The following is a 27,648-nucleotide window of genomic DNA, read 5'->3' as shown; positions in this document are numbered from 1 at the left end:
ACACAGTGGGGTTATGCCCAAAGAGTCTTTGTAGCTAGTTCGCACAAAAAGGATGAAATTAAAGTCAGGAAAAGTTAGCTAGGTTGTCCCAGGCCAGCCCAGGTTAGAAAGTCAAGGCTTTACTGTCACCCCGAACGATTTGTCGCAAGGGAAGCCAGGCAGGACACAGTATCTTAAGTGTGAAGGAAGCTCCAGCGGGGGCAGCTGTTCCTGGCAGCGGGTGCAAGTCGGTGTTTCGTCCAGAGGAAGAGGTCTCGCAGTGGAGGAAAGATGGTCGTTGCAGTGCCAGGGAAGAAACCAGCCGCAGTTCTTCGGTTAAAAGGTACTACCCTTCTATTCGCGGTAGTGGTAAACCATGGTATTCCGCTTGCCGGTGTGCTTGGCACGGGCAAGGCGGCCACGAGATGCTCCAGGAAGGTGAAAAGAAGGCAAAACTGGTTATCCCCACCAGTCAAAAGAATAAGACTCTCCGGACTGGAGATCTCCTCTGTCGTCGGGGAAAAGTGGTGAGACGGTTCAGCAGGGCTCCACCGGTGGTGTCGTTGCAGCTTCTCCCTCCTCGGATTCTTAGGTCCTGTGGCGACTTCTGAAGTTCCAGTCCCCAAAGCCCTGCTTTTATGCAGCAAACCCCCATTCATTCAGCCTAGCTGTCAATCAAACATGCTAAGTGGTGAGCCGGCCGGCTCACCACTTGGGCCAATCACACGAGTGCGACTTGAGTTGCCAAGGCAACTCAGTCCAGGGTGCCTAAACCCACACCCCCTGTGGTACCCAGACAAAGTGGCATCACTTTTGGAGGCTTCTGTGGAGAAGCCCGCCAAAAAGTGGAACCAAGGGCTCGACTTGGGTTGCAGTCACAGAAGAGAACACAAACACCATTTTAGAATCGAGTTCTGGCAAAAAAATACCAACCGGTGAATTAATATTAAACAAATAAACCGGCGGTATGTTCGAGGCTATAAGAATTAAATAATTAAAGTTGGTAACCCCGAACAATGGGAAAATCCCATAGAGATATATTCGCGGTTGAATATAAAAAGTAGTATCCACTGCCACCAGCCAAAACTCGATCAGGGGGGACGGAGACGTGCCCCCTCGAACAACAGACCCCGGGGCAATCTAATTTCCCCGACCAGTATGTCCACAATATGATGGTTTGTACCGGTTTTTGTTCATAATTTGGGACTAGTAAAGCCAATGGTGACTATATGCCATGGGAGACGGTAGTCAGTCCCAGGGTATGGAGTCTATGTTGGGGTGTCGCTGCGACACCCCTAGGTTACGGCACGGAGGGTGCTGTGTAACCCACATCAAAAACACATGAAACCCTATGGAGTTAAAGACCCTATAGCCCATAAAACACATGGAAAGATAAAGGAACTCCTCAAATCATGTCTAAGAGTGGGAGTAAAAGAGTCTCACTCTTAGCAGGAGAGGAAAAAATAAACCCCAAAAATCCAGCAAAGCTGCTAGGGGACTTGCTAGGTTTGGGAAATTAGCCTTTACAGAGAATTCTCCCTAACATGCGCTTACCACCAACTGACGATCCAGCGGAGCCTGGACTGCCGGGAAGCCCTCCAAGCAAGCGGAGGAGAATTAACCCCTCCACCCTCCCCTACATTCCAGCCTTCACGACCTTCGCAGCCTTCAACCCTCTTTCCCGGATCCGAGGGATGATATGGGAATGGAGACGGCCACGACGGGGACTGATGTCGACGGTGGTGACGGGATGGTCCTTCCATCACCACCTCCTCGGGCCTCCCCGCCCGACGAAATTGGCTCCTTACACGCCATGATTGCCAGGGCATCCAAACTCTTTCAGCTTTGCCCCAAGGAACGGAAGAAGGTTTCCGTTTGAGTCCACTGAGGAAGACTGTCCTCTCGGTCCCGTTACTGGATGACATCTGGGACGAGGGGCTGTCGCTCTTGAAGAACCTGTCCACGACTCTTGGCAAGAGAAACCAGTATGTACCGGGTTCCGGATTCTGCCCCTTTGTACCTTAGGGCGCAGCCGACCCTGGATTCGGTCGTCTCGGCGGCAGCCAAGAAGAAAGCGGCGGGGGCTACGGATTAACTTCAACCTCCCTGCCGGACAGCGAGGGAAAGAAACTGGGGCGAAGAAGTTTACAGGCCGAAAGAAACTGGACGCCATGGGACGACGGGTCATCTCATCGGCAGCAACTAAGATTAAAACGGCCAACGCCCTAACGATTGTGGCCCGCTACAACAGGGAGCTTTGGTTTAAGATGGCTCCTCTGCTGGACTTCCTCCCGGACGACAAGAGGGCGGAGGCCCTGGAGATCCTGCAGGAAGGCGAGGTGGTGTCGGACCACGCCATAACGGTGGCCATGGACATTGCTGACACCGGTTTCCGCCAGTTGGGCAACAGTGTTTGTCTTCGACGGCGTGGTTGGCTAAAGGCGACCGATTTCTGCCAGGACGTGCAAACCAGAGTTTTGGACATGCCCTTCGACGGGAACAACCTGACTAGTCACTGCAGGCCATAAAGGCCGACACGGAGACGGCTCGGGCCTTAGGAGTTTGGCAGCAACGACGGCCGCCCTTTCGGAACTCCGGAGGCAAGCAAGGTGCCTCCAAAGGATTCGGCAGCAGCCCCTCGATGTTCCGCCAGCGGGCCCGCTCCTCGTCGCAGGAGGACTACAGAGGACGCAGAAAGTCAGGAGGATCTTGTCGTCGCCAAGGAGGCAAGGCTGCAGCCAAACAGGACTGAACCAGCCGTAGCGTCGGGCCCCCACCTGAGCACCCCAGTGGGAGGCCGGCTGGCGAAGTTCGTCAGCAAGTGGGAGTCCATCTCCACTGACCGATGGGTACTTGATGCCCTGGCCCACGGACACACTCTAGAGTTACTAAGAAAGTGCCCCCACATTCCACCCGTGGCCAGGAAGGAAAACCACGTCCCTCAACTGCTGCTGGAAGTAAGGGCGATGCTAAAGAAAGGAGCCATCGAGCTCGTCCCAAAGAGGCTCCGGAGTGTACTCACAATACTTCCTCGTAAGAAAGAAGACCGGCGGTTGGCGACCCATCCTGGACCTGTCGTTTAAACAAGTACATCAAGGCCCAGAAGTTCCGGATGGTCACCCTCCAGCACGTGCTGGGGCAGCTGGAGGAAGGAGACTTCCTATCGTCGCTGGACTTGGAGGATGCCTACTTTCACATCCCCATCCTAAAAGGACATTGAATGTTTCTCAGATTCTTAGTCCAAGGGTGGCACTACCAGTTCAAGGCCCTTCCTTTCGGATAGAAGTCAGCGCCCAGGGTATTTACAACTTACCTAGCACCAGTGGCGGCGCGGCTGCGCCTGCAGGGGATCCACGTCTACCCCTACCTGGACGATTGGCTCATCCGAGCAAAGACAAGAGAACCCTCCGTCGGGCACACAGCCAAGACCGTCCAACTGCTCATGGATCTGGGGTTCTCCATCAACTTCTCGAAATCCCACCTGGTTCCGTCGCAGGTCGCGCTGTTTCTGTGAGCTAAGCTCGTCACAGTAGCGCGATTGGCCACTCCGTTGGAGGAGAGGATGAAGGCTATCCTGGGCAAGGTGCAGCAGCTGTTGGCCATGGACGTGGCCAGGGTGAGGTCCATTAAGTCCCTTCTCTGCATGATGTCCTCATGCATCTACCTAGTGCGCCTGCGCAGGCTGCGGATGCACCCACTGCAAGAGTTCCTCGACGCCCGTTGGATGCAAGCGGCAGGCAGCTTCGAAGATACAATCTCGCTCAACAAGACCTTCCGCCAAGCGATGCGCACAGGTGCCCCACCACCGGATCAGTACAGACTTCCATACCCTGGCACATCAGGAGACGGTGACGACCGATGCCTCCCTGGAGGGATGGGGAGCGCACACCGGAGATCTCCACGCAAGAGGCCTTTGGCTCCCAGAGGAGAGGTCACTACACCAACGTCCTGGAGCTCCGAGCCGTGTTCTGGGCCCTCAGGTCGTTCCTTCCGTCCCTCAAGGGGCAAGCTGGTGAGGATCTTCACCGACAACACCACCACAATGTTCTATTTCCGGAAGCAGGGAGGCACCAGATCCCCAGCCCTATCCAAGGAGGCCCAGGATCTGTGGCACTGGGCCGTCGCCCAGGGGATGTTTCTGGTGCTCTTCCAACTGGCAGGAATAAAGAACACCATCGCCGACTCACTCAGCAGGGAGCTGCGCTCGTGCCACGAGTGGGAACTGCGGCAGGATCAAGTGGATCGGCTATTCCAACGATGGGGCAATCCCCAGATCGATCTATTCGCGACGAACGCCAAGTGCCGGAGGTTCGCCAGCATGTTTCATCAGCCGGGGAGCATAGGGTGATGCCTTCTCATTCCCCTGGGACGGCCTGTTCCTGTAGGCGTTCCCGCCGTTGTGAATCATCAACCAACTCAAGCGGTCCCGGTGCAGGATGATCCTCGTCGCACGGGTGTGGCCGAGACAGATCTAGTTCCCAGACCTTCTGGACTTTTCAGTGTCCCCCCACCACCCAGTAAAACTGCAGACGGACGCGGATCTCCTCGCCAGAGAAGGAGGTGCCATCCTCCATCGCGACCCGGGGTCGCTGAACTTGCAGGCCTGGCTCCTGCAGCACTAGCGTTTGGAGGTTATGATATCCCGGCTGACTGCAAGGAGGTGCTTGCAAAGGCCAGGGCGTCCTGAACTCTCAAGTGCTATGGACACAAATGGAAGAGGTTCTCTGTCTGGTGCCGGGCACAGAAGATTAACCCTCTCCGTACTTATTGTTGCTGGCCCATGCCTCCATTAAGATCCAACTGGCGGCTATCTCCCGCTATACCAGAACTCTGGGGCGCTCAACACTGTGATCCCATCGCCTGGTGAAGTTCATGAAGGGACTGTCCCGATCATTCCCGCCGGTGAAGGCTTTGGACCCGGCGTGGGAGCTCAAGGTGGTGCTAACCAAGCTCATGGGGCCGCCTTTCGAGTCTGCATTCGGTGCCGTTGAAGTTACTGTCGTGGAAAACAGCGTTTCTTGTGGCCATCACCTCCGCACGATGAGTGGGAGAGATCCAGACCCTCTCCTGCAAGCTTCCATACCTGACTTTCCAAGAGACAAGGGTGGTGCTGAGGACCCATCCCTCCTGCATGCCCAAGGTGCCGTCGGACTTCCATCTCAATGAGCCCTTGGTGTTACCTGTTTTCTTCCCGTCTCCTTCGTTGATGGCCGAACGGACTATGCACTCGCTGGATGTAGCTAGAGCGCTGAAGTTCTATGTGTACCGCACAAAGTTTTCGGAAGACTTCACAGCTGTTTGTGTACTTGCTTCCATTTCCAGATGGCTCTCCGGCTGCATCATGCATTGTCACCGGTCGGCAAACTGACCGTTGCCTGGCCGTCCGAGAGCCTATTTGGCCAGAGCGATCGCTGCTACCACGGCGTTCTTGTCGGGTGTGCCCCTGCTGGACATTTGCAGGGCTGCTACGTGGAGGTCGACACACCTTCACGAGATTCTACTGCGTGGACCAGGATTCCAGGGAGGAGTCCAGAGTTGGCCAGGCAGTGCTGCTCAACCTGTTCGCCTGTAGGTGGGCCTGGTGAGGAGGTAAGAGATGCTTAATGTTGAGTTGATGAAAAGCTTAATGTTAAGCCTTGCCACCTATTGTGGTTGTGCATATGTACTGCTATGTATTCTTGTTTCTGATGTTTGTTAATCTGCTTAGAATCACATGCTGTGCATAGTCCGACATCCAGTGGTCACTGCGGAGTATTGCATTTTGTTTTTCGTAGTTGAAAAGGGGACGTCGACAAGGCGTGTCTAACACTATCCCTATAGTGACGTGCAATGTACCCACAATCCCTCACGCGTCGAGGTCCCTCGGATTGTTTTTTTCTGCCCGGATATTGGTCGCCTTAACGCTGAGCTCTTTCGAGAGAAATTGCAAAACATTTATTTGACCCTTTGGTTGTTATTTCTTATATATTACATCAGATCCCTCTTTCGGCGACGCTGTTTCTCCGCCGATTAAGAACTTCGACGGCGGTGACTTAGACTGAGGCGATCCTTCAGCGCTGCCGAACACGTGGCCCGGCCTCGCCGGCCTAATACAGTAGGGAGAGCGAGGGTCGTGTGACATTTCTGTTTCTTCTAAGAATGCCTTTCTTTCACCCCCCTTTCCTTCGGGGTCGTTATCACTCTTAATTGTATCCTCAGCTATGGAGAGGACTCCTTTTTAGATTTTCCCCGCGCTGTAAGGGCAAATTCACATGGAAGGATAAGCACATGCGGTGTAACCGTTGCTTACCCCTCGACCACAACGAGGACGACTGTGCGGCCTGTAAACTTCTTCGCCCAAAGACTTTAAAGGACCGAGGTGGGCAGCCTACACTATGTCTAGAGCTGATTCCTCACCCGCCGCCGCCGAGTGTGACGAGTACAGTGATAACCCGACCTCTGTTTCGGAGGTTGTAGTCCTCTCTAGGGAGTGTACCTGCTCCTCGGCGTCTGTCCCCGGCCCTGACATGTTCGGCTCACGCCCTACTAATCGGGATGAACACCCCGGCGACACTGATGAACACAGAAAACATAAGCACACAACCCATGGCACTTCTTCGATGAAGAGAGCCCTAGCGCCAACGGAGACGCCGGGCCTTCCGGCGTCCTCCACCGACCGCAAGGGTCGCAAGCCCTCCCCGCCACCGCAGACGCGACTGGGCTACCTGCAGACAAGGGCGCTTTCACCAAAACGCCAGGCGATTGGCCTCGTAAGAGTGTGACCGTCGCCGAAAGACTCGGCACTGCCCAACACGATGCCAGACGAACCATCGAGGGAGAAATTAATAGTCGGAAGCTTGGCTCGTATAGTTTCCACTGATGGCCAGAGACGGTTGGCGAGTGATGCGCCGAACCCCGCTCACAAGGCCAGGGAGACTTCGAGAATGCCGGAAGGGTGGCAGAGACTGCTCCTGCCGTCGAAGGAAGGCCCTAGCCTACGAGATGGTTTCTCAGAAGGCGAAGGGAGTTTATCCTCTACGTTATGGGACAGATCTAGACGGCTACAGGCGGAGGAGCTTCCCTTAACGCCTTCAGACCGTTCTGGGTTACCACATTGGACATTTGAGAGATTCCAATCATGTATGGACAAGCTGGATAGATTTGTCCACTCCTGAACATAAAACGCCCAAGAGGCCAAGACTTCATGAGGACCCCAGGGCTAAATATCCTAGACTATTTATCCCCCTTCAAGAGGAGGCTAATACTTATGACCTCACTGAAGAAGACTCTCACTTTCAAGAGGATGAGGAGTTCTTAGATAGCGAAGACCAACAGAACCTCAAAGGTTTTGAGGAAAACCCTGACATTGGTGGGGTGGGGGGGCTTTGAAGAAGACCCAGATGTAGGTGGCTCACAGCCTTGGCTGTCCCCAACAGCATCTACAGACCCTGAGATCCTGAACCTTTCCCCTCCTCAAACCACACTGGTCAGGAACCAGTCACCTATAGATGACCAACCCACTTCAACACGCTACTACGGAAAGCAGCAGCGCACTTTGAAATTGAGACTGGGGAAATGACTTGCGATATTGATTTTGTAAATCATTAAGGAGAAACCTCCCACTAGCCAGACCACTCCCCTCCTCGCCTCAGTTAAGAGATGAATCATCCCATCGCTCTCTACACCTGCGTTGGTTAGAGGGGCCAACCCAAGAATTGAAAAACTGTTTACTCCCTCTCCATCGGACCCATTATACATTAACGGTCACTCAATACCAGATTCCTTGGTAGGAACTACCACAAGGAAAAGGGCAGGGGTTCCGCTATCAACTAGCGAAGCACCCCCGGACGAGGAAGGAAAGAAACTCTACGCCCTGGGTAAGAGAATTACAGCCTCGCCAGCTTTTTCCACCAGAATTGCCAATAATACCTTACTGGCAGGTTATGCTGATGCCCAGTGGGGGAAGTTACGCCAAGACCTCGGAAGTCCCTGGGCCCTTACGAACTCGCTTGTTAACCACTAACGGAAGGAACTCTGATTAGCCAGAGCATCATTAAAAACACACTTGATGCTGCAGAAACGTCTGGCTGTTCGTTAGTCCAGGGGATACTTCTGAAGCGTCATGTCTGGCTCCCGAACTCAGGTTTTAAGCTAGAGAGCCAGGCGTCACTCATAAACCAATCAAGGATTCTAACCTCTTTGGGAAAGCGGTGGACGACGCACTGGAGACCGCTAAGGATTTCGACACCCTATAGATTTTAGACCAGATCTCAAGGCCTCCCAATAAGCGAGGATTTGGCAACAGCTTTTTTTCGAGGCCAACGTCAACCACAGCAGTACACTGCAGGCAACTGATCCTCTACTCAGGGAACCAGTGGCCAATACACTCGGAGGACAACGCCATGGCAAGGGTAGATGTCGGGCCCCACTCCCAGAGGTTCCCTGGCTACCAACACCAAATGACCCGAAGGTTCGGGTCCCCTCCCATGCATCGCCGGTCGGGGGCCGGTTAACATCTTTCCTCCCAGCATGGGAGGGAATAACATCAGACCACTGGGTATTGTCAACTATAGTTCGCGGTTACTGCATAGAATTCAGTCGGTCCCCCATGTACAGACCCCCAAGGGGACGACGCCCATCACCGGAGCACCTCCACATCCTTCAAGAAGTGGAACTGCTGCTACTAAATGGAGCAATAGAGGTCGTGCCTCTATCACAGGTAACGGAAGGTATTTATTCAGTTTACTTCCTTGTACCCAAAAAGGACTTAACCTTGCGCCCTGTATTAGATCTGCGCCCAGCGAACAAATTTGGCAAACCTCAAAAATTTCGTATGGTGACATTACAGGAAGTAGTCCCCCTGCTTTCACAGGGCGATTACATGACAACACTGGACATGAAAGATGCCTACTTTCATATTTTAATGTTTCCAGCGCACAGAAAATGCCTCAGGTTCATGATAGAGGGCAAACACTACCAGTTCAGTGCTACCCTTCGGCATAGCGTCAGCACCGAGGGTATTCACGAAAGTACTGGCAGTGGCAGCGGCCCACCTGCGCAGGTTGTCCATCCCAGTATACCCTTACCTCGACGGTTGGCTCATAACAGGGGATTCTTACGAGACATGCTGCTCAAATACCCAAAAGACTGTAGACCTTTTGTTCCAACTGGGCTTCTCCATCAAGAAGAAGCCCAGCCTAGACCCCAGCCAGATCAAACTATTCCTAGGGGCTTTTAATTCGAACAAAGGACGGCCTTGTCTTCGCCTTCAACTAGAGGGTCCAAAATATGCTTTTTCACATCCCTCAATATGTGGCCGGTCGAGAGGTGACGGTACGCAAAGCAATGCGTTTTCTAGGAATGATGGCGTCCTGTATATATTTGGTACCTCACGCGCGCCTGCGCCCAATGCGAAGTGGCTCAACAGCCAGTGGTGTCAGGCCAGCGGACAATGGGACGATCTAGTAGTGGTCTTGCAGACCTTGGTTCTCTTGATACGGTGGTGGTCGAAGGAAAACCTTTTAATAGGGAAACCATTCTCCACCCCCGCAGTGGAAGCCACTCTAACCACAGACACATCCCTAACAGGATGGGGGGGGCTCACCTATCCCATCAGACTGCACATGGAGTTTGGACTCAGAGTGTAGCGTCCAAACACATAAACTTGCTGGAACTGCTAGCGGTCTTCAAAGCACTGAAGGCTTTCCAGGCGCACCTGCAAGGGAAGACAGTGATGGTCTTCACAGACAGCACCACAGCCATGTACTACCTGAACAAGCAAGGGGGCACTCACTCTTCAGGACTGTCCAAGCTGTCCCAGAACATCTGGAAGTGGGCTCTCAAACACATGTTCTTGTTGTCACAAAATGTACCAGGGGAACTCAATCTGCTAGCAGACAAACTCAGCAGAGAATCTCCCCCCCCCCCCCGCCCGCAGAGTACGAATGGCGGTTACGAGAAGACCTAGTCTTCAACGTTTTCACACAATGAGGATTCCCAGAAATAGATCTGTTTGCAACTCTGGAGGACTCCCAATGCCAAGATTACGCCTCCAGGTACCCCCAGAACCAATCCAGGGGGAACGGTCTCTGGATAACATGGTCAGGGAAATTTGTTTACACTCCCACCGCCCCCCCCCACCCCCCCTCCTTGACCCCCCGTTCCCCTAGCCCCCTACCCTCTTAACAAAAGAGTGCACAAGATGCACCAGGAACCAGTCACAATGATATTAGTGGCCCGGCATCCATGGTTCGCTCACCTAATGGAGATGTCTCTATCTCCACCATTGAAACTACCCTGCCCAGACGCTACATCCATGCCCACAGACCATGAATTTAGCAGCCTGGCTCCTGAGGTCATAGAATTTGGACATTTACAGCTCCCTCAAAGATGCATGAATATTCTTAGGGTGGCTAGAAAACCTAACACTCGTTACTGCTATTCTGGCAAGTGGAAGAGATTCGTCATCTGGTGTAGAGGTAAGAGCATCAACCCCGTTGACTGCTCTCCCACACAGATTGTTCTTTACCTGACTCACTTATTAGACTCCGGATTGGTCTTTAATTCTATTAAAGTTCATCTAGCTGCACCTTCCGCATAAACCACTTCTCAACACAAATTGTCATGGTGGAAAGTCCCAGTTATTAAAGCCTTCATGGAGGCAGTAAAGAGGATTCACCTCCCTATAGCTAACCCAACTCCCGGATGGGACCTAAATGTGGTACTTACCAGGCTTATGGGATCACCCTTTGAACCCATGCACAAAGCATCCCCTAAGAACCTCAATCTTAAAACTGCTTTCTTAATGGCGATCACCTCCATTAGGAGAGTGAGTGAACTACAAGCGCTCTCTATACTAGACCCCTTCGTAACAGTTCACAAGGATAAGGTGGTTCTACGCACACATCCTAGGTTTGCACCAAAATTCATTTCTAAATTCGATGTCAACCAGTCAATAGAACTACCAACATTCTTTAAAAACCCTTCAAATTTGGGAGAAAAGAGCCTGCATACACTGGATGTGCGCAGTGCCGTCTAGTTTTATATGGAAAGAACTAGACCTCTGAGAGAGACTAATCAGTTCTTTGTCTTGGTGGCAGCAGGAAGAGGAGATGCAGTTTCAAAATCCACTATATCTAGATGGATTGTCCAATGCATCACTCTGTTTCTCTTGCTAAGAGAGAGAACTACCCTTCAAGCCAGGAGCACATTCTACTCGAGGCACTGGGGCTTCCATAGTATTCATTGCAAATGTCCCTCTTGAGTCCATTTGCAAAGAGGCAACCTGGAGTTCTGTACACACCTTTACAAAACACTACTGTCTAGATGCCCACTCTAGATCTGATTCCCAGGTGGGACAAGCAGTATTAAGACATCTTTTCTCTACTGTTCCTTCTCACAACCCACCTCCAACTCTGGTACTGCTCGCTAGTCTATGCATAGTATGTGATCCTAAGCAGATTAACAAACGTCAGAAGACAATGCATTACTTACTGTAAAATTATTTTTGATGGTTGTATCTGCTTGGATTCACATGCGCCCACACTTCCTCCCTGCTCGGATGGAAGGAACATAGACATCCTTTATCTCCCTCTTTTCTGTGCTCACTCGCATCTAATGGGCTCCCTCAGGGCAGAAAAAATACAAACAGAGGGACCTCGACGTGTGAGGGATTGTGGGTACACTGCACGTCACTATAGTGTTAAAGACGCACCTTGTCGACGTCCCCTTTTCGACTACGAAAAACAAAATGCAATACTCTGCAGTGACCACTGGATGGCGGACTATGCACAGCATGTGAATCTAAGCCGATACAACCATCAGAAATGCTTTTACGGTAAGTAATGCATTGTCATTCATGAGCATGTGAATCCATGCTAGACCCCATGCTGGAGAAGGAACAAGTTACTTACCTGTAACTGTTATCCAGCATGGGACTGGCATGGATTCACATGCAAACCCTCCCTCCTACCCCTCTGCAGCTCTTCACTTGGTCCTACTGCCACTTAACGTGCTACCAAATCTGAGGATGGCTGCCAGAGGAGCTTAGGGAGAGGGCAGTCATTGGCTGACGGCAGTATGACCCAGAGACCAGTGATTGGTTACTACTAGAAAGACAGTTCAGAAACACAACTGATTTTTCTTTAACAAGGATTCCCAGCCTGACGACGGGGAATATTCATGAGCATGTGAATCCATGCCAGACCCATGCTGGAGAACAACAGTTACAGGTAAGTAACTTGTTCCTTTTACAGCAGCCAGATGAACGAATATCGCCAGTTGGATTCTCTTCACACTGTCGGTCCTGCACTTGGTGAGGGGACGTCAGGGATTCAAATAGTGTCTCTGAAGATCCGGAGTTGTTGGGGAGAATTCTCATAGCCGTGCTAATTCCCTCTACCTTAGAGACCCCCCCCCCCCAAGCTCTTTTGCTAAACTTTGGGGCTTTGAACTTTTTAATTGTTTGTTTTCTGTGTTTATTTCTTTGGTTATGGAGTTTTAGACCGCACCATAGGCATCATATTTTCATGTGTTATACAGCACCCTCAATGCAGTAACACAGGAAAGCTTTTTAGGCTGTCCCAAGGTTTAAATACCTTCTCTGGGATAAACTGCTGTTTCTCAGAGAATGTAAAGTTAAACTGGCTTTACTAGTCTTTTTTAATTCCTAGACCCAGCACACACTATCTTACAATAGAGTGCTGGAGGGGGTTACCTAGTATCCACTATGTCTAGAAACTCATGTAGCAGTCAAATGCTACCTTTTCATATCAAAATGGCTGGTGGCAGTGGTTTTACACCAAACTACCATGATTTTTCCCGACCGCGACACCGGTAGCTAAAAATCGCGGGAGCCATGTTTTTCAAGATGGCGCCTAAGCCCCCTTTCGTTTAAACGGATCCCAGTCTTCTTTTTTTGCCATTTCTTTTTGGAAAGGTCCTTCTAGAGTGTCTCTATGCGCCAAACCAGGTTTGGTCCCTTTGTTTCTATGCCTTTGGCAGGCTTCAGGACTGAAGACCGGCTCTGGTGCCGGAGTGTCTGTGGTGGGTAGGACGTGAGGGAGGTGCCCAAAACTCCCTGTGCTTAGTCTCCTAGGAGACCCAAATGCACTCTGATGTAATTGTCTGGCTGACTGTCTGGCAAAGACAGCCACCCTGCTGGGTGAGTGGCAGCTTGGCTGGAATGAATGGGAGAAAACTGTTTAAAAGGCGAGTCTCCTGGACTGAAAGGCAGTCGACATAGTGGAACGAAAGAACCGAAGATGAGCTGGAAGAGGACGGCTGCTGCAACTACCGTTGGTTTGCCCGGTGGAGCCCTGCTGCATGTCCGAATCGCCACGTTCATCTCGACAGTGAAGCCCCTTCAAAGACTACTTCGTCCTTTGAGTTGTTAGGACCAATCAACTCTTAACCCTCCTGGATACCATTCTCGGAGCTGGTTAGAATTAACCAAGGGTAAGGACACCAGCTTGTATGCTTGAAGAAACAGCTACCAGAATCGAAGAATTGCCATTTTGCCAGCTTGGTGATCCGTGCAGTCCCCCGACGTTCTCCCTCTTGTCCCCACGACTGAGGCTCAGGAACAGCGAAATCTGCAGGAACTGCCAGGAACAGAAGTCTTCAGCTGCATCTTTTTCTTCAATATAAGGTACTGTGAAAACCTGACCGAGAGAACTTACCTCACTGCAAAAGTTCATGGAACTTTGGCAACTTGCTGGCTTAGTCAGCTTGTGACCCGACACACAAATCTTTTACGAACTACTTCTAAGAACCGCGGCAAAGACTTTTCCGTTTAAATACCAGAACCGTTTTTACCTAAACAAGACACTAGCCCATTGACTTTGGCCTACCTATTGCATTGAATTCAACTCCTCTGGTGAACTCAAACTATTTGCACTGTTTTAAAGTAAAGTTAATATTCGTTTTATTAACTTATGCCTTTTTGCTCCTACCTTTATGCTGTTTTGTTCCTACTTTAAGGGAGCTCAACTGCTTAGTAATCAGTATTGTAGTGTACTTTCTGTGTGATATTGGTTGCCCTATATAGTGAATGCTTTATAAATGACTGTGTAATAAATTGTTTTACCAAGAAACCTTGAGTATAAGTGTCTGAATAATTGTCATTGTAGGCCGTTGTGTAACACCTTTGCAAGCTCACATTCACTCTTGAGATACGCCTAGCTGCTCAGCTCGCTACCAAAAACTGTGTGGTACAGACTTCTACCAAAGGTTGGTTTTTCTTTCACCTGTAGTCATAGTTTTGTGTAGTGGTCCCAGAGGGTACTGTATGCAAACTTTGCCTAAAAGGAGTCCACCAAGTTTCGGAGGGGATCTGACTGCGGAAACCATGCACTGCACACTGGATTGAGGTCCCAGGGTATTGGCTATTTGCAGCCCAGTAAGGTTGCAGCACGTCGATGGCTCAAAATGCAGATAGTCTTGAGGCTAGTGGTTCTCACCAACTTTTGGGTAGGGGTTGTCGCATTTGGGACACCCCAGGTCGATTGAAAGGAAGGGTTACATCAGGCTCCAGTTACACTGCAGGATCTCGCCTTGAGGGGGGGGGACACTGTCTCGCTCCCCCTCCGAGCTCGACCGGGGCCTCTCCAGGAGCTTCGCCGGGTGCTCGGCCTTCCTCTTACCCGACCCAGAGCGTTGGCTCGTGGTTGATGGTGCTGGGGAGGGTGCGCCCTGCCTGGCGCCCGTAGAGCCCGACCGTTCGGCGCTCCCGGTGCCAGCGGACTCGCGGTGCTTGGCCTTATGTTGGACCCCCGTCGCCGGGGCGTCCTCAAAGGTCTTAGAAGACCGCTCGGATTTCTTCCTCTTCTTCTCGCCGGACGGGCTCTTCCCTTTTAGCCAGTTGGCGAGACGTTGATGGCGGTCCTTCATGGTCCGCTCAGACATGTTGCCGCAAAACGCACAGTTCTTCTCCACGTGCGTCTTGTCCTCATGTAGGCAGTAAAGACAAAAAGAGTGTTCGTCCTCCTTGAAGACGTTCTGCAGCTGGCATCCAGGGCACAGACCCTGAACAGCTTTCCGGGCGTCGAGCTTCCCTTCTCCTGGGCCATGGCCGGGCCTGAGAAACTGCTGGAGTCCTCCAAAAGCGTAGCTCGACGAAATCTTCACCCTTGAGGGGCGCAGACGAATCCGAAACGGGTCCCCGTTGATCGGATGGAGAGTCGGTGGAGCTTGAGGCTCTTTTGACCGAAAAAACGAAGTTTTTGAGAAAAAAACGTGAAAAAATAGCACTAACGCTCGAGAGCAATAGCACGAGGATCCCAACACATGAACGTGCAGTAAAAATCTGAAGATGGCTGCCAGAGGCGGTGCTTAGGTAGAGGGCAGTCATTGGCTGTGGTCAGTATGACGCAGAGACCAGTGATTGGTTATTACTACGAAAGACAGATCAGAAACGAAACTGATACTGGTTTTTTCTTTACCGAGGATTCCCAGCCTGACGACGGGGAATATTCATGAGCATGTGAATCCATGCCAGACCCATTCTGGAGAACAACAGTTACAGGTAAGTAACTTGTTCCTTACATCAGGCTCCAGTTACACTGCAGGCTCTCTGGTAGCTGGAAATCTGATGTTTTTTCTTAATCTTCTTCTTTTGATTCAGTTCCAGCTGTCTTAGTTTTTCTGAAGTCCACTAAGGGCTTCACAAAACCATACAGCAGAGACAGTACAAAACTCCATTGTTGAGATAAGGCTGTACCACTTGAGTATTTGGTAGCTTAGACAGAGCAGCCAGGCTTACCTTGGGAGGGAAAGAGGGCTGTAGGAAAGTACAAAGAACCTGTAGCATGCACACGGTTCTACAGAAACACTTTAACCCAGTAGTATTATACAAAATAAAGGTTTAATATAAATACAAGTAGGCCAGGGTAAATCTTGTTGGGTAAGTACTTTGTTATAGAATCATAAACACATTTTAAAAACAAAACGCAATGCTTAAGGTACACAGTCCAAAGCATAAACCTTGCTCGGAATAGTAATTCTGGTTAAGTCCGTCCCAGTTATACATATTTAGTATAGAACACACCAATTCATGGTGGGAGTAAAACCACAAGTTACTTTTATATTACTTGCAGTAATTCAAGGGTAGTAGACCCTGTCAGTAATGCATTGACACTCGTTTAAGAAATCACTTAGTAAATCAACTCTGTTAACAGGATACTTTTCTGAATAGTGAGAAACAAATTCATGGACCAGTCTGAACCTATAAGTACATTCAGTTAACATGTTACACAAATACAGGGTGTAAAACGTCAAGTGGTAAAAACGGGGACAAAGAACACATATCGGGTGTGAAAGGGTTGGGAAATTTGCCAAAGTATAATCACACCCCAAAGCAATCACATCAGGAGAGGAAAATATTTACAAAATACAAACATTAAATAGAAATCTGGAAATATATTGATGTACATAATTCATTGATTCGACCCCTGCAGACAGATTGACCCCAAGTTAGCTCAAGAACATGACAATTGGAAAAATAATTGGGGGGGGGGGGTGGGGAGAGACCACAACATATACAAAAGGAAAGACATTTAGTTCAGTTTTTGAAACACTTCCATAAATAAAACAATATATTATTTTAGCCTCTAGACAGGTGACATCTTAGCCATGTCTCCATTGGCATGCTGAAACAAGCAAGCAAGCAGGCAGGTGCCCTCTCACCCTCCCTGGGTTTCCATTTATAACATCACTTAGCCGATCACCTTGTCAAGGGTACCAGATCACTTAAGTGGCCATTCGGCTACATGCAAAAACTGCTTCATAATTCAGTTCAACTTGGTCCAGACCACCACCTTGTTATCCACCTGCATTCAGATTAGGTCCAGTGACAGTGGTGCTCGCTATTCAGGTGAAGTGCGTAACCCAAATAAGAGTGACTGATTTAGTGACTCTGTACAGGCCTGACTGTTGGGACAGTTTTTCTGAAGTGCAACTAAGGGCTTAGTAAAACCATTCAACAGAGACAGTACAAGACTCCACTCTTAGTATAAGGCTGTACCACCTGAGTTCAGGGCAGCGTAGACCGAGCAGCCAGGCTTATCTTAGGAGGGAACGAGGACTGTAGAATCAGAACAAATGTTAAAGGTATTTATATTGCGCACTGTCACCAACTGAGTTGGTTCCCAGGCACTCAGGCGGATCTGTAAACAAGGAGGGGCTGGGTTGGGTTAGTCGGGAGAAGACAGTAGGAGAGTGAAAAGTGGTGTGCTGTTGGCGACTTCAGCTCGGTATACAATGTGCGCTGTGCTTGGGTGTAATTATTGGACCAGGGCGAGACCACGTGTGCAGTTGGTGCTGTTTGTGTTAGTTTGTTGTTGATGCAGTGTGGTGAAATGCGTGCGGTTAGCTGGGCGAGAGTAGGTTTTGTGAATTTTCGGGTGAGTTGGGTATGTAGAGATTTGAAGGTGTGGTATGGGGAGTGAGATACCTAATCCTGGTTGTGGCACATCTTGTTTAGTTAAAATTATATTGCCAACAGTGTGATTAGTTGCTATCCTTTCTTGGCCATCTGACTGGTGCAGGTTTTAGCGCAGCACACTCCCTGTTGTATGCTAATGAACGAAGTATAATGTGGTTTGTGTGTCTATTCTCCTCCTTCGGTATCAGAGCCAGGGTTGGGTGGCCCCTTTTCCCTACTATCTGTCAATTGGTCTGCTCGAACTTTGGGTGTGGTATGGGGCCAGGATGCTATGGATGAGTCGTCTTATGTGCTTCTGTCTCGGTCTATGTATTCAGTCATCATTGTCGTCCTCTTCTGGGTATCTCTCATTGTGTCGTATGGTATGTCGTGGGTGTGTTCCTTAGATTCTGTTTGTACTCTATTGCTTGTTGGGAACCAGCATCTTTCTTCATGCATCCTTGTTTTAGCTGTGTTTTTGTGTTTTTGTGGGTGGTCTTCTAGTTACGCAGTGAAGAGCAAGTATTTGAGCATTTTCCTGAATAGTAGGTGGTTTCTTGTGTTCGTATATCTTTTGGTAAGTCATTCCAGGTTTTTGGTGCCTGGTGAGAGAAAGAGGATCCTTTGAGTTTTCTTCTGTTGTAGGGGTTCGGCTCCAGGCAGATGCCGTTGCTTGATCTGAGCGTTCTTGTTGCCTGATTTTATCTCTCAGGAATTCTGCGCCTTTGTTAGGTAAAATTTGCACAGAGCTGGTAAATCTTCTGACCTTGATCAACCCCAGAACTTTTTGCTTTATTAGTGGGGTATTTTTCATAATACCTCAGTGAGTGGGAACCTTTTTCCACACTCACATAATCTTTAACTCTTTTTATTATGGGTGTTATTTTTAAGACACTCCATAGTGTCTGTAAAGTTGTCCTCTTTAACAACATATTGGCAATAAGTGCCTGTTGCTGGTGTGCCCTAGAGGCTCCCCCTTTTAACTTCCTTTTGCTAAACCTTGGGTGAAATACAGTTCCCAAGGGTAGAAAAGATCTTTGGATCCCTTTTACATTTTGTTAGGTGAAACCAGCACACCCCACCTTATGTGGAGTGCTGGGTAGATGCAGTGTAGCCCCTTTCACACTAAAACTAGCAATTCTGTTACAGGGACAAGCTTACCTTGAATGGCTTGTGGCAGTGATACCTTGTATTAATTTGGTGCACCTTTACTGCGGGCTGTGTTCACAGCTGCAGCAAAGGCAACTAAGGGTGTCCATTTTTATCAAAATGGTCCCTGTCTTCTTTTTTTTGCCATTTTAGTGTTTCTTGACATTTCCTGTTCCTTCCCCTGACATCCAGGGTGGGAAATTCCTTCGTGATTTGTCTTCGGCGGGCGTCCCCTGCACTCCACACCCAGGCTCCAGTCTGTGAGCAGGAAGTGAGGGAGGGGTCCAAAATTCCCCAGCCCTTTGTCTTACACCTTGCTTGAATGGGGACAAATACCAGTGGGGGGGCTAGCTGTCGTGATTGGACAACCAGACTGCCCCTGCTTGTAAAATGCTGGGAGAGAATTCCGAGGTTGTGCTGTAATTCCTGATAAATACTGCGAAGCTGATGAAGTCGACCACTGGAACCAAAACCGAAGAGGAAGATGAAGGAAAAGTGGCGAAGATGATTTTCAGCGACCGGAGAGTCTTCTGTGTAACCGGAGCCTGCTGTAGTCCTTCCTGCCAATCGACCTGGGGACTCCGAAAACGACAACCCAGAGCCTGGGGAGACCTACTAGACTCAAGAAGACCTGCATTTTGAGCCATCTCCTGCGTTGCTGAAACATTGTGGTGTTGCAATACCCCGATACCCTGGCACCTCACGCTATGGTGTGGTGCACGGTCTTCCGTATAACGAATCTCGCTGAAACTTTGTGGGCATCCTGGTGGATATCCAGAGACACAAATGGAGCCCAAAAAGTCCCCTCACCAGAGTGCTGGACCTTAAAAATGACGAGAATTCAACCACGATTTTCTGTCTTCTGTCCTCCTTGAAAAGGCACCAATTCCGCAGATCCACATTCAGCCGTGAGGGAAACCTGGCCGCCTTCATCGATCCCTGCTGCAAAGTTCCTTCTGGGGTCTTGTTTTCAATCACCACAACAAAGAATCCACTGTCCAGGTATTTGGCTGCAGAACCTGAAGTTCTCCTGCTGCAAAATCTTTAGTGCTGAGGTACTGTGTTGGCTGTTAGGCAAAGTTTGAATGCAGTACCCCTGTGGGAACACTACAAACAACTGACTACAGGTATAGGCAACCCAACCTTTGGTATAAGCTTGTACTACACAGTTTTGGTAGTATGTTGAGCAGCCAGGCTTATCTCTAGAGAGGAAATGTGAGCTGTAGTCGAGTTACACAAAGATTCATCGTTACAGGTATTCAAATAAACTCTTACACTCAAGGTTTCTTGCATAAACAATTATTAATTTATCAGTCAGTTATAAAGCCTTCTTTAAAAGGGAGCAATGGAATAGTAACACACAAATATACTTCAATACTGTACACTTGAGTTTCTGAATCAGACAAGACCCTTTTGGGATGTTTGGGAGAATTCTCATAAATGTGTGAATTCCCTTCGCCCGAAACTTAGTCTCCTAGGAGACCCAAATGCACTCTGGCGTGATTGACTGGCTGACTGTCCGGCAAGGACAGCCACCATGCTGGGTGAGTGGCAGCTAGGCTGGAATGAATGGGAGAAAACTAAATAAAAGGCGAGTCTCCTGGACTGAAAGGCAGAGTCGACCACTGGAACGAAAGAGCCGAAGACGAGCTGGAAGAGGACGGCTGCTGCAACTCCTGGACTGTTGGTTTGCCCGGTGGAGCCGTGCTGCAGGTCCGACTCGCCAAGTTCATCTCGACAGAGAAGCCCTTCAAGGACGACTCCTTCCTTTGAGTTGGTGGGAGTAATCAACTCGTAAGCCACATGGGTACCATTCTCAGAGCTAGTTACGATTAACCAGGGGGGAGGACACCAGCTTGTGTGCTTGAAGAACAGCAACCGGAATTGAAGATTTGCCAATTTGCTAGCTTTCTGACCCGTCCATGTGCAGTGCAGGAGTCCCCCGACTTCCTCCCTCTTGTCCCCATGACTGAGGCTCAGGAACAACAAGATCTGCAGGAACAGAAGTCTTCAGCTGCATCTTTTTATTCAATATAAGGGACTGTGAAAACCTGACCGAGAACTTACCTCTCACCGCGGGAATTAGTGGAACTTTGGCAACTTGCAGGCCTAGTCAGCTTGTGACCCGACATATGAAACTTTCTTCTGTGAACTACTTCTAAGAACCGTGGCAAAGTCTTTTTTGTTTTTAAATACCAGAACCGTTTTTACTTATACAAGACACTAGTCCATTTACTTTGGCCTACCTATTGCATTGAATCAACTCATCTGGTGAACTCAAACTATTGGCACTGTTTTAGAGTAACTGTAATATTCGTTTTATTAACTTATGCCTTTTTGCTCCTACTTCAAGGGAGATGAACTGCTTAGTAATCGGTACTGGGGTATAATTTTTGTGATATTGGTTGTCTCATTTAGTGAATGCTTTATAAATGATTATGTAATAAATGAATACGTGTTTTTACCAAGAAACCTTGACTATGTGTCTATCTGAATACTTGTCATTGTAGACCTTTGTGTAACACCCTTACAAGCTCACATTCCCTCTTGAGATAAGCCTGGCTGCTCAGCTCGCTACCAAAAACTGTGTGGTACAGACTTATACCAAAGGTTGGTTTTGCTTATACCTGTAGTCATAGTTGTGTGTAGTGGTCCCAGAGGGTACTGCATGCAAACTTTGCCTAAGACTGGTGGCAGGCGGTGAGGATACATTGTATAGTTGTAACATTGAGAGTTCTGCTTCACTTTTGTTCAGATAGTGACCTTCACAAGGCTAAGCACCACTAGAAAAGCAATTTTATCATGCCTAATATGGATAACTACAAACAGAAGGCCCTGATCATTTTAACAGATCAACTGAAGGAAATGTGTAAAGATGGGAACCTCCTTGTTAAAGGAAAGAAAAATGAATTGGTTGAAAGATTGTTGGGACATCAATGACTGAGAAATTTGGCTGTAACCCCTAATCGCTCAGAAAATGTGGATAATATTGATGAGGAAAATGATGTAGAGTCTAACTGTTTTGACGAAATGGGCACCCATCTCGGTGCCTTACTGCAGCTGCGAACACAGCCCGCAATAAAAACACAATGGTAGTAAAAAGTAAACCACTGCCACCAGCCATTAATTGTTGAAATGATGACATAAAAATGTTTCATGAGAAATTAGACAAAGGGGATACTAAGTAACCCCTCCAGCACCTTATGGTAAGATGGTGTGTGCTGGGTCTAGAAAATTACAAATGTAAGTAGTCAATTTCACTTCACTGCTCTTGGAAACAGTAGTTTCACCAAGAGAAGGTATTTAAACCTTTGGGAAATCTAAGAGACTTCCCTGTGTCACTGCACTGAAGGTGCTTTGTGCCACAATGTAAAGATGCCTATGGAGTTTGCCAGACTCCAAGGTCAAAAGAGAGTCCAAATCACAGAAAAATAAATGTGTGGGGAAAAAGGTCTCACTCTCTCCAGGTTAGAAATGAAAGTCCTAAAGTCCAGCAAAAGAGATGGGAGTCTCTAAGGTAGAATGGAAATTAACACAAATGGAGTTCTCCCCAACAGACTTCAGAAAAACTGTCCTAACAGCAGCCCAGGGTGAGCCAAGCCAGAGCTTGAAGCAGAGTGGTGGCAGGGAAGCTTCCTACATTGGTGATTGGTCCAAGAGGATCTTGCTGGTGGCAACACTACAATGAACTAGAAAGTTGTCCCAGAACTGGTCGGCCAGTACAGCCACTGGGGTACTGAGAGGGGGGAGAGGTGAAATGGCTCAGGAAGGGATTTCAGCCAAAAGAAACTGGGCCTAGCCAGTATGGCCAAACATGGTCCTAGAAAATCCAAAGCTCTTCTTTGTGCAATCTTCCAGCAATTCAGGTGAGAAACTACTGATCTGAGAAAAGGCCAGGATCTCCACTTGCTACACTCTTGCATGTGCTAGCTTAAGTACCCCTTGCTGAAAAACTGTCAAACAACCAGAAAAAAACAGGAAAAAGCAAATCATTTAGGGGTGGTAGGCAAGACTGTATGCAGTACCCTCTGGGTGCACTACAACAACCCTGACCTGGCAATAGGAACCCGACCGTTGGTAGAAGTCAGTACTACACAGGTTCGTAGCGTGTTGAACAGCCAGGCTTATCTCAAGAGGGGTCAATGTGAGCTGTAGGAGAGTTAGCGATTTACAGTGACAAGTATTCAAAAACTCTTACATGCAAGGTTTCTTGATTAACAATTATTAATTTAACAGTCTGAATAAGCCTTCAGAAGGGAAATATAATAGTAACACACATACACTCCAAAATACACAATCTTAATTCTAAATCCGTAAGTTCCCTTTTGGGGTGGCACACACACTTCCTACACCCTCGGGGTGACTTTAGTAGCTAGGACACTCTAGACATTAATATACCACTGGTTGCATTTAGAACCAGACTTAAGAGCATGTAAAAAAAAAAGTTATTGATCAAAACAAGAGATCACACAAATATTCTGAAGCAGGTAAGTACTTTTGAAACCCCCCTAAATGCAAAGTTAGTTAACCCCTTCCTGGATGGAAGACCAAACACAATGTCCGAGGGAAGGAGATTCATTCAGTGAGCCAGGCTAGGCCAAATTCAATTGGGCAAAAGTCTAGGTGAGTTGAAGCAATTCTTGCAGGTAGGTAAAAGTCTTGCACAATGTTTTAGAAGTCTTTGTAGAAAAGAAGAAATCAAAGTCGGCCACAAGCTGATTAGGCTTGAGGTAAAAAAGCTGATAGCAACTCTACAGAAGCAACCAAGATGAGTCTCAACTGAGAACAAGTGAGGCTACACAACCAGAGGTAAGTTTTCTCTTATACTTTACAGTGCCTTTGGTTAGAAGAAAAAGGCTTTGGCTGAGTTCTGTCCCTGTGCAGATCCTGTGTTCCTGGGCCTCAGTCCTGGGGACAAGAGGAATGACGTCTGGAGGACTCTTGCACTGCAACTTGACGGTCAGCGTCAGAAAAGGAACGACTTCTATTCAGTGGCACTTCGCGGTTTCAGCTCCTCGCGTCTCAGCAAATAGCACTACTGCAGACTCTTGGCTGTCGAGATGGGCTTTCCTTGCATCTGGGGTCCAGCACTCTGAGGTGGCTCAGGCTTAGTCCTGCTTCCTGGGAGTCCGCAGGATCTTCCTGGAGCTCTTAGCCAACTTAAAAGCAGCGCACACAATCTGGTGTTCCTCTCCCTGGCTCTACGGTTTCCAGTAGCAACGGCAGTGGAAATTCAACCAGCTCTGAGAGGATGTCCAGTGGGCTTACTTTGGAGTTGATTGGTCCCACCAACTCAAGGGGAGTGTCCTTGCAGGGCGTCTCTAGTCGAGGCGAATTCTGAGCTTCAGCACAGCGGCGGGGCTTCACCAGGCAAACCAACTGTCCAGGAGTTGCAGCAGGCGTCTCTTCCAAGTTCTTCTTCGGATTCCTTCATCCAGTGGTCGACTCTGCCTTCCTAGCCAAAAAGCCTCGCCTTTTTATCCAGGTTTCTCCTATTCGTTCCAGCCTAGCTGTCACACAGCAGGGTGGCTGTCCTTGCCAGACAGCCAGCCGGCCAGTCACATAGTGCATTTCTGTCTCCTAGGAGACTGAGCACAGTTTCGGGCACCTCGCTTGCTTCCTGCCCTCGCCAGACACCCTGGAGCCAGAGGTGGGCTTCACTTGTGAATCCCGCCAAAGACAAAACAAACAAAGGGACCAAACCTGGTTTGGGGCACAGAGTAAATCTCAAGGACCTTTCCACAAAGAAATGGCAAAAAAAAGACTGGGCCATTCTGACAAAAATGGAACCCTTGGGTGCTTTACTGTAGCTGTGAACGCAGCCTGCGTTAAAAGCACACTACAGTAGTTAAAAGTAAACTACTTCCACCATCCATTCATCAAGGAACAGGTAACATAACATTGTTACATGAGAAGCTAGACAAAGGGGATACTAAGTAACCCCTCCAGCACACTATTGTAAGATAGTGTTAGCTGGGTCTCAAAAGGTAAGTGTAAGCCAAGTCAATTTCACTTCACTGCTCTTGGAAACAGTAGTTTATCCAAGAGAAGGTATTTAAACCTTGGGGACATCTGAAAGACTTCCCTGTGTCACTGCATTGACGGTCCTGTGACACAATGTAAAAGATGATGCCTAGGTGTTTGTCAGACTCCACAACCAAAAGAAAGTGTTAAAATCATAACAAAAATACATGAGTGTGGGGGGGGGTCTCGCTCGCTCCAGGTTAGAGAATTCTAGTCCTCCAAATCCAGCAAAGTTGCTGGGGGTCTCTAAGGTGTAGAGGAATTGGCACATTTCTGAGAATTCTCCCTAGCAATGGGTTCCATAAAAAGGAAACATCAGATACTCTCTGAAAGACCGAATTCCTGAATGGTTATTGTGATCTCCGCTTTGCACAATTTTACCTAAAAAATGTGTTGATAAATTCCCTTATTGTGTTGATTGACTTGCCTGGACAGCTCTGCCCCTCTGCAACTTAAGAATCAGCATACTCTATAAGGATCTTTGCACCAAGGACATAAGAAAACCCTAATATATATCCCTTGTGCTCTGTGCCTTTATTTGACATGTTTGCTCTCAATTACCCAATGTTGTGTGTCCGTGAAGAAGTCATAACTGCTAACTGCACTTGTCAGTGGCAATATGCTGGGTAAATTGATGGACACAGATGCCTGTTAATCGCAGCATCTCTACTGTGCCATTGCAAATCTTCTGCTTCAATGTGTTTATATAGTACTATATAGAATTTCAACACAATAGAAGCTTCAAATATGTTCCTATTTCTTTCCTTTTTCTTATAGGTACTGCAAAAAGCCTCTTGTATCAAACTCTGTAGTCGAAATTGCAACGTCGGGGAAAGATGGCGAATCTTCACCTAAACCAGTCTCCATTTTGTCCGCAGCTTTCTGTGCGGATAAACAATCATTGGTGTTTGTATATGGCAGCACGATACATCCTGTCATGGAGAGATTGGTGGGTTGATCATTTTTTACAAATCAATATGGACTATAATGTTTATACTTGGATGCCATCTTTTATGCTTCTTTATTTTTCATACCCTCCATGTGGTCATATTTTTGACGGACATTTCCAATGTTTCGGTTGAATTTGGTTCTCCTTTCCTTGCTCTTACCCCAGTGGTTATAATTGGCAACAAAGGAAACTAATTTCTATGTCTCATGTAATTGTCTGCTGTTAGGGAGAATTCTCTACTTTAGAGACCCCCAGCGCTTTTGTTGGACTCTAGGACTTTTAATTTTTAACCTGGAGAGAGATGCTTCTTCCCACTCTAATGTATTTTTGTGATTTGGACTCTGTGGTTCTTTTGGTTTTGGAGTCTGGCAAAGTTCATAGGCAAAATCTTTTTACATTGTGACGTACAGCACCTTAAGTGCAGTGGCACAGGGAAGTCTTTCAGATTTCCCAAAGGTTTAAATACCTTCTCTTGGATAAACTGTTTCCAAGAGCAGTGAAGTGAAATTGACTTTACTTACATTTGTAACTTTCTCGACCCAGCACACACTATCTTACACTAGGGTGCTGCAGGGGGTACTTAGTATCCCATTTGTCTAGTTTCTTATGTAACAATTTCCTTCAATTAATTGCTGGTGGCAGTGGTTACTTTTTACTACCTTCGTGGGTGTTTGCCATGGGTTGCCTTTGCAGACTTGGTAAAACACCTATGAGTGCCCATTTTGTCAAAATGGCCCCAGGTTTTTTTTTGCCATTTCGTGCTGGAAAGATCCTTCTTGAGATTTACTCTGCGCACCAAACCAGGTTTGGTCCCTTTGTTCATATTGTCTTTGGCGGGATTCACGAGTGCAGCCCGCCTCTGCCTCCAATATGTCCGGCAGGGGCAGGAAGTGAGGCAGGTCCCCGATGCACCCTGTGCTTAATCCCCTTAGTTACAGCAATGCACCCAAATGTGATTGGCCAGCTGGCTGTCCAGCAAGGACCGTCACCCTGCTCTGTGATTGATAGCTAGGCTGGCATGAATAGGAGAAACCTGTATAAATGGTGAGGCTTTTTGGCTTGGAAGGCAGTCAACCACTGGACGAAGGAATCCGAAGAACTGCTTGGACAAGATGCCTGCTGCACCTCCTGCACCGTTGGGTTGCCCGGTGAAGCCCTACTGCTGTGCTGAAGCTCCGAATATGCCTCGACTAGAGAAGCCCTGCAAGGACAAAGTCTCCCCTTGAGTTGGTGGGACCAATCAACTCCAAAGTAAGCCACCTGGCCATCCACTCGAAACTGGCTGAATTTCCACTGTCGTTGCTGCTGGAATCTAGAGACAGGGAGAGGAACACCAGATTGTGTGTTGCTTTTAAATTGGCCATGAGCTCCAGGAAGATCCTCCGGACTACCAGGAAGCAGGACTGACCGAGCCTTAGCCACCTCAACAGAGTGCTGGACCCCAGATGCAAGTGAAGCCCATCTCGACAGCCAAGAGTCTGCGGTGTTGCGATTTGCTGAGACGCGAGCAGCTGAAGCCGTGAAGTGCCACTGTATAGAAGTTAGTCCTTTTCTGTTGCCGACCGTCTTGTTGCAGTGCAGGAGTCCTCCAGACGTCCTCCCTCTTGTCACCACGACTGAGGCCCAGGAACAGAAGACAGCTATTACTAGTTTTCTTCTAACCAAATGTACTGTAAAGTCTAAGAACTTATCTTTTGTTGTGTAGCCTAGCTTGTTCTCAGTGGAGACGTGTCTTGGTTGCTTCTGTAGAGTTGCTAACAGCTTCTTTACCTCACAAGCCTAATCAGCTTGTGGCCCTGCTTTGATTTCTTCTTTTCTACAAAGACTTCTAAAACATTGTGCAAGACTTTTACCTACCTGCAAGAATTGCTTCAGCTCACCTAGACTTTTGTCCAATTGACTTTTGCCTGGCCTAACTCCCCGAATGACTCTTCGTCCCTCTGACATTGTGTTTGGTCTTTCTTCCAGGAAGGGGTTAACTTACTTGGTGGTGGTGGGGGTTACCAAAAGTACTTACCTGATGTCAAATATTTGTGAGATCTGTTTTTTCTTATGTTACTGGTAGGTTGAACGCCCTTGGGAACCGTAGTTCAGGTCAGTAGAGAGAGAGTGTCGTACGGTGCGTGGGTGCACCAGATAGGTGTGCAGC

General features: G+C 48.4%; 1 protein-coding gene across 1 annotated transcript in view; it reads left to right on the top strand.

The window, feature by feature from the left end:
• WDR43 (WD repeat domain 43) overlaps positions 1-27,648 on the top strand; it is a 489,892-nt gene that overhangs the window by 242,024 nt on the left and 220,220 nt on the right. Inside the window, exon 8 of the mRNA XM_069608719.1 lies at positions 25,328-25,499. Coding sequence (XP_069464820.1) covers positions 25,328-25,499 — 172 coding nt within the window. The remainder of the gene's footprint in view (positions 1-25,327; positions 25,500-27,648) is intronic.

The sequence above is a fragment of the Ambystoma mexicanum genome, chromosome 4q (genome assembly GCF_040938575.1).
Source record: "Ambystoma mexicanum isolate Mex_15411 chromosome 4q, UKY_AmexF1_1, whole genome shotgun sequence".
Lineage (NCBI taxonomy): Eukaryota > Metazoa > Chordata > Amphibia > Caudata > Ambystomatidae > Ambystoma > Ambystoma mexicanum.
Note: the sequence above shows the minus strand (reverse complement) of the source record. Positions and strands in the feature narration are given on the sequence as shown.